The sequence below is a fragment of the Apis florea genome, unplaced genomic scaffold (assembly GCF_048593485.1).
Source record: "Apis florea isolate Af1SG1 unplaced genomic scaffold, ASM4859348v1 contig_3203_pilon, whole genome shotgun sequence".
Classification (NCBI taxonomy): Eukaryota; Metazoa; Arthropoda; class Insecta; order Hymenoptera; family Apidae; genus Apis; species Apis florea.
Window position 1 is genome coordinate 9,232,617 of NW_028256723.1, and position 7,080 is coordinate 9,239,696.

General features: G+C 52.3%; 2 protein-coding genes across 4 annotated transcripts; both read right to left on the reverse strand.

Annotated features, from left to right (window-relative positions):
• Positions 1-228: 228 nt before the first annotated feature.
• Positions 229-3,322, reverse strand: LOC147657280 (uncharacterized). 3 transcript variants are annotated; one of them, XM_086911336.1, is made up of 3 exons: positions 2,350-3,322; positions 2,016-2,279; positions 229-1,871 (listed from the first exon to the last, which is right to left on the reverse strand). In XM_086911336.1, the coding sequence occupies exon 1, from the start codon at positions 3,251-3,253 to the stop codon at positions 2,420-2,422; it is 834 nt and encodes a 277-aa protein (XP_086767462.1). In that variant the 5' UTR covers positions 3,254-3,322; the 3' UTR covers positions 229-1,871; positions 2,016-2,279; positions 2,350-2,419. The 3 variants fall into 3 exon arrangements, with proteins under 3 accessions (XP_086767462.1, XP_086767461.1, XP_086767460.1); XM_086911335.1 differs by having other exon boundaries at positions 229-1,856; positions 2,016-3,322; XM_086911334.1 differs by having other exon boundaries at positions 2,016-3,322.
• A 136-nt stretch (positions 3,323-3,458) lies between these two features.
• LOC105735030 (uncharacterized) lies at positions 3,459-6,530 on the reverse strand. The gene is made up of 2 exons (XM_086911094.1): positions 3,632-6,530; positions 3,459-3,542 (listed from the first exon to the last, which is right to left on the reverse strand). The coding sequence occupies exons 1-2, from the start codon at positions 6,197-6,199 to the stop codon at positions 3,459-3,461; spliced, it is 2,652 nt and encodes an 883-aa protein (XP_086767220.1). The 5' UTR covers positions 6,200-6,530.
• Between the last annotated feature and the right edge of the window lie 550 nt (positions 6,531-7,080).

The window sequence follows — 7,080 nt, forward strand, 5'->3', positions numbered from 1 at the left end:
AGCGAGAACGAAACGAAGGGGAGCGGGGGGGAAGGATCGTCGGCTAATCGTGACAAATACTGATCCCGGATTGCCGAATTATAAACTAACGTCTTGAGCAAACTTTCTCCCCTTTTCTCTTCCCGATCCCCTCTTCTTCCCTCCTGCTTCCCTGATCTCGCTCTCCTCATCGATCCGCTTCCTTCTCTTTAATCGTCGCTCGAACCGATAATAAAATGATAATAAATCTTTCTCAATTTAATTTAGTCGATTTATTGTTAAATTTTCGAATCTATCGTGTAACATGCGTTTAACAAGTGTATAATAATACTCTTTTTTCTTTATATATTAAGCGAGTTATACGAAATACGAACAACAAACGTGCAAACGTGATTCCTCTTTCCTCCTCCCCCCGTACGAGAAATTCTATCGAATTTTCATTTTCGATTATACTCTCGTCCGAATTTGTTCGAAGTGCGGGGAGGGGGAGGGGAGGGGGGGGGGAGAAGAAGAAGAAGAAGAAGAAGAAGAAGAGGAAGAAGAAGAAGAAGAGGAAGAAGAAGAAGAAGAAGATAATATACACTGGGTGGATGAGAGAGAGAAAAAAAAAAAAAAAAACACTGTTAAAATTTTGTCGAACGAGAGAGAGAGAGAGAAGAGAGATATCTCTCTTGTAACGAAAAACAGACGCGAAATTGGCCGGTGGGATAGAGCCGATAATATAGTTAAGGGGTTAGCACGGACAAGCAGCAACGACGAACCAGCAGCCGGCGGAGAAAGGAAAAAAAATTGCACGATATTCCCCGCGACGATCAAACCTTATTGCCAATTGAAAGGCGATAAGAGAGAAAAGGTGGATTCGCGTGATTATAAACGTAAATGCGCGTAACACGAGCAAGATAAAACTAAAAGGAGGAATCGAAAGAACGATGCGAAACGAGGAGGAGGACGAAGTGGTGCATACGGTCGCGGATCGATGGAAAAAAATCGAATCGGTAATCTTCCCCTCAACGATCACAACGATTACGTTCCCGCGTTTCGTTTCATTTATCGAATCTCTCCCCCATTACGCGTGGGATATATATATATATATATATAAGTTCCATTCGGTCCGATCCGTCCCCCAATCATAATTTGATATATCAGAATCCGCGCGAGGTCGCGAAAAGATCAGGGATGTATATATATATATATATATAAAGGGAGAGAGGCAGCCGGGGTATAATGAGAGGCAGAAAGCGTCAGCGGCATCTAATGTCGGAAATTATAGCATATTGCCAATAAAATCCCAGGGTCCGCCCTTGTACGAGGCAACTAAACAGGTTTCTCCCGATGTTAGGGGGTGGCGGCCTTATTGTAACGAACGTTGGAACCACGTTTTGCCATTACACGAGATCTCGTCCCGGGGGAACGACCGATACTACCCGATAATACCGCGAGCAGTCGATAACTCGCTTACGGTCTCCTTTCCTTCCGTCCGATCCCAGCCCTCGAACAGAAGGGACAACTTTCTGTTGCCCTTCTTTCCTCTTTGTTCTTGTAACACAGGTGTGTCGAGGCGAACTCGAGAGGATGAAAAGAACGGACGAACGAACACGTGTACAAAACGCGTGGTTAAAACACGAAGAAATCGTGGGAAGGAGAATAGGTTTTGATCCTCATCCTTGCTCGACGCCGGTCCCGTCCAGTTGACGGCGCAGGAGACAAGTATTCGCGCAGCTTCCTCGAACTTTCATCCAACCCGACATTCTCCCGTGCCTTCGAGCATTTTTAAAACCGATACCGCAACCGCACCGTACTTCGGAACAGTCAGAGGCGTCGCTCTGGATCTGACACGCGTCCACGTTCCGCTCGTTCAAACCCAAACTGCTCTCTGTCTGAAGCGTTTAAAACTGTAGAGTATAAGACAAGGAAGGTACGGTTATAACGATATACGCTTATCGATCATTATTATATGTTGCAAAAGACGAGGATTCTAATTTTTTCTCTCTTTCTTTTTTTTTTTTTTTTTTTTTGGGAGACACACGCACACTTACTCGATAAGATTCCTCCGATTCGTACGCATCGATATCAGTGTCGAGTTCCGGGTTTTTCACGGAAGATCGGGAATTGGCGTAGCGGGGGCTAGCGATCGATCGTTCGACGATCGGCAAGGACGATTCTTCGTCGCTCGACGAAGCTTCTTTCTCGACGACACCGAGGGCCGTCAATTTTCGCAATTGGAAAATCGTTGTACGTTTCTCGCGCCTTTTATCGAGGAATCTCCTATACCTCCCCGCGAAATTCGTCAACAATAATTTCTGCAAATTTGACAACTTTTTCCTCATCCTTTCGATCTCGATTCGTAACTTTTGCACGGTGCACTCGTACTTTTTCACCACGTCGTTCCGATGCTTCCTCAACGAATCCATCTCCCGTTCGTTCTCGCGCAGCTGCAATTTTATCTTGCAAAGCTCGCCTCCTCCTCCTCCTCCTCCTCGCTCCCGCGATCGATCCTCGATCCCGAGTCCCGTGTCCCAAAATTCGTTCGAGAATTTTCGAGGATATTATTGTTTAACAACGCCTCCTCCAGATATTTCCTCGCCTCCTCGAAATACGCCAACTTGTCGCTCGCGCGGCGCACGTTCTCGCCCGACCGGCCGATCTCCTCCCCCAAACATTTCACCTTTTCGTCATTGGACTCGTTCGCCACCGCGATACCGTCCATCTCCATCTTCAGGGAGACGAGCTGATCGTCCCTGCTCCGAATTTCCGTCGACAACCACTTCAACTTCGCCTCGAGCATCGACTGAGTCTCCAACTGTTCCTCCAACCGCACCCGATAATCGTCCCTCTCCTCCTTGCACTTTTCCACCACGATCTCGAACTCGTCGATCCTCTCGCGCAATCGTTGCAACCTGCACGGCTGTTCGTCGCGAGCCCCCCCCCTCCCCGCATCGATCTCCTCGGCTTTCCGCCTCGCGAAATATTTCAACGTTCGCTCGTGCACCGAGTGGAGCACGGTCAATCGATCCTCCAGGTAGGCGCACTTCTTCAAACAATTCTCCAACTTGTTCAAACTTCGATTATCGTCCTCCTCCTTGACCAACAACTCGTCGGTCAACTCGTTGATACGCTCGTTGTACCTGCGCGTGTCTATCTCGACCATCCTCGCCAATTTCTCGTTCTCCTCCTCCAACTCGGCCATTTTCGCCTCGCACGACAACAATTTCTTCTTGCATTCCGACAATTCCGATTTATTGAAATCCGCGATTCGTTTCAACGCGTCTATCATCGATCTCGTGCCGCTCGCTCCACGAGACGATTCTTTCCCGTACGATGTTTCTCCTCCCTCCGCCACCACCTCCTTGTCGTCGTCTTCCTCCTCCTCCTCCTCCTCCTCCTCCTCCTCCTCCTCCTCTCGTTGTTTGACGTAACGCTCCAACTCGACGCCGCGATCCGACGAGCGTCCCGTCTTCTCTCGGTCGAGGGGGGGGGGCTCATCGGTTTGGGTGAAATTCTCCCTCGCCGTTTCGACGATGGAATTCGGATCGTTGACACCGGTCGATCTTCGACTCGCGCAACTGAAATCGATCCCGGAATCCTCCTTTATACCGCTGTCGCTCGATCTGAACGTGTGACGATCCGACAGATCCGACTCCATGGCGGATACCTTTTTGATCGGTGAAAATTTCCGATAATCGTGATCGTAATTGTCGTCGAGCAACGAGCAACGATCCGTTTCCCCGTTTCCACCGACGTGCACCACTACTAGCTCCGCGTTGTTGTTGTTGTTGTTGTTGTTGTTGTCGCTGTTGTTGTCGCTAGAGAACAGGTCATCGCTGCAAACATATTTCCGGGTGAAATTACTACGGACGGTGTTCCGTCCCCTGCCGACGGATTTCAAAGTAACGTAACCGCTCTCACATTCGCGTATCTCGACCAGTTCCTTCCTCAACAATTGCAATTGAAGTTGGAGGTCGTTGGCGAGATTCGTCTTCTCCTTCACCTCGTTCTCGAAATCTTTCGCCCTCAACAACACCTCTTGCAGCCTGCTCCTCGTCTCCCGCAACTCCTTCTCCGTGTCTATCGTCTTCGTCACCATCTTCACGTAATCCTCCGAGGCCCGGCTCAGATTGTTCTCCAACGACTCGATGTCCTCCGTCTTCTCGTCCAGTATACGCTTCAACTCGTACACCAGCCAACCGATGTCGCTCCCGTCCTCCCTCGACAACTTGAGAAACAGCTCGGGGAAGTGGGCGCGGATCAAATCGTGGAAACCTTTCAGCCTCTCCCTGGTCAACACCAGCTCGAAGTTGCACTTGTTCCTGTCCGTGGCCAACAGCTCGTTCTCCGCCCTCAGATCCCGCACCACCTCCCTGAGAGCCACCACCTTCGACGTGATCACCGCGTTCTCCGTCTCCAGGTCCCCCCGAATCGAGCCCTCCCCCCCCTCCTCCCTCTTCCGCTTCTTGCCGCACCCCTCGCTTGCCCCCCTGCTCTCCATCAAACTGTCGATACGCTCCCTGTAGAACGACTCGACCTGGCACACCGACCACTTCAACAGGCTCTTCCCCTCGTCCTCGATGTCCTGCACCCGCCTCCTCCAACACGACTCCAACTCCTCGATCGCGGCCGAGTAACGGTCGACCAGCTCCCGCCTTATCTCGTATTCCCAATTCAAATTCCCCTCCTCCAACACCTCCACGCGTTCCCTCAACTCCCTGTTCCTCTCCCTCAACCTGTCGTAATCGTGGAACGACACGTCCGACTGCGTCTGCTTCGACGACCTCTCCCCCCTCCCCCTCTTCAGATCCTCGTACTCGCCGAGATCGATCGTGATCGTCTTCCTCGGGGAGGGGGGGGGGATCAACGTGGACGATTTCGCGTTCCTCGGCGTCGCGGCCATGGTCGTGGTCGTCGCGGTGGTCGTCGCGGTGGTCGTCGCGGTCGCGGTGTTCGTCGTCGTCCTCCTCGACGCCCTCGACTCGCCCAACCTCTTCGCCATCGCGGAGAAATTCAACACGCTCAACGTCTCGGCGAACGCGTCCGCGCCGATATCCACCGTCACCACGAAACTGAACTTCTCCCTACCGGTCAACACCTTTTGAAGCATCCTGGTCAACTTGGACTCGCGGAACGGGCCGGCGGCCACGTGATCCCCGGACGAGTAACTGTCCCGCAACGTTTTCAAACACCTTCCCAACACGAGCAGGCTGTTGTTTATGTTACGAGACTCGGCCAGCCTGGTGTCGTCCCTGCTCTTCACCCGCCTCGACCCGGCTACGTCGCAGAACGTCAACGTGCTCACGCGGACCGTTTCCGGCCTGTTCTCCTTCTCGTACTTCAACAATTTCAACGCGAAGATGGTGTGGGAGTTGGACGCGGCGGAGGGAGCGACCGTCATCCTCGATCGGACGAGGATCAGCAATTGGCACGCCTCGAGGGCGGTCGTTACGTGGACGAATTTCAAACCGTTGACGAAGGTGGACCCGTCCCTACGGGTGGTCAACTTGAGCGGCCTCCTCTCCTGCTGCTCGTTGCCGCTCGCCACCAAAAGATCGTACACGTTGTCGTTGTGTATCTCGGCGACCGAGATCCACACGGACGAGACGCACTCGTCGCTCCACAGATCCCGCTCCTCGTTCCGGCGCGGGTTCGAGTTGTCGAGGGACAACCGTGCCTGCGCGTACTCCTCCTTGGCGATCACGCTCGGGTTGATCAGCCTCGTCTTGTTGAATATCTCGCAGGTACGCTCGGGCTCGTCGAGGGCGATCACCGTGTTGTCGTCCACCACCTTGTACCAGGGGGCCAGGGTGCAGTTGATGGCCGAGAAGAGGAGCTGGATGGAGCGGGGTATGGCGCCCGGCTCGCCCGGGGTCCCGTACAACGTGTACGTTTTCCCCGTGTTCGACGCCCCGTACGTGATCACGGTGGAACTCTCGCCGAGGAGCAGGTGGATCACCTGCCTTCGCACGCTCTCGTAGAAGAAATCCGCCTGCGACGTGTCCCCGTCGAATATCCTGGTGAACATGTACCTCTTGTCCACGTTCCTTCTCACGTGAAGGGTGGTCGAGTCGGGCAACGCGTAAATCTCTTCGCTCGCCTCGAGGCTAGGTTTTATCCTCAGGTAGACGTTGCTGCTCGCCGGTGGATGGATGATGGACAACGCGCAACGGCTCGTTATCGAGCTCTCGTTCGCGTCCCGTATCGGTTTCGAGAAATGGGAGGAGGAAAGCATATTCTCTGTCCGCGGGAGCAATTGATTCTCTCTCTCTCTCTCTCTCTCGAGCAGTACTTTGACCAGATTGTGAAACTTAAATTTCCCGAGTGCAAATTTAAACGATCGTTTTATTTATATATATATATATATCTATATAAGAAGACGTTTCTTCGATTGTTCAACAAAGGTTCGAGCTCACTTTTGGATTTTCAATTTTAATTCAAGATCGCGTTCGGACGCTTTGCAAGATTGTCGAGTCGATAGGATTCGTGCTCCGATCCATGTTGAAAATTTTTTTCGCTTGAGGTTAGTAGCGAGCAATCGCTATTATCGAAATACGTGCGAAGCTAACTGTGATAATTTAACACTAGTGGGACCGTGTTTTGTCTCCCCCGCTATTTCTCATTACGACCACGTATCGACCACGTATCGACCACGTATCGGTCGATGGACGAGAATCGTTCCGTTTCGAGCGGACAGACGAGAGAGAGAGAGAGAGAGAGAGAGCTCGAAATATCTTCAAAGTCGGCCGCGAAGAGGGGAATTTATACGCGTGTCGTTCGCCTCGTTAAACGCGGCCGATCGAGAAAGGGAGCTCTAATAGGCCGAGTCGGTCGATCCACCGAAATCCGGCGTAATCTCGGCATCGGAATCGCGTATCGGGGGCACAAGTCGGCCACTGTCCTCCAGGAGACAGAGCTTCGAACAGAGCTTATCGTGGCACGAGTCGGTCTCTTTCAACCCACAATCGACCCCTTGTATCGAGACCTCCTCCGCTTCTCGTTTTCGTTTTCGTGTATATATCGCCTCATCGCGCGCGCTCCCTCCCTCTCCCTCTCCCTCTCTCCCCTCCTCCTCCTTCATTGGTGGTCTTTCTTCTCGAAGAAGGCTTCTCGTGA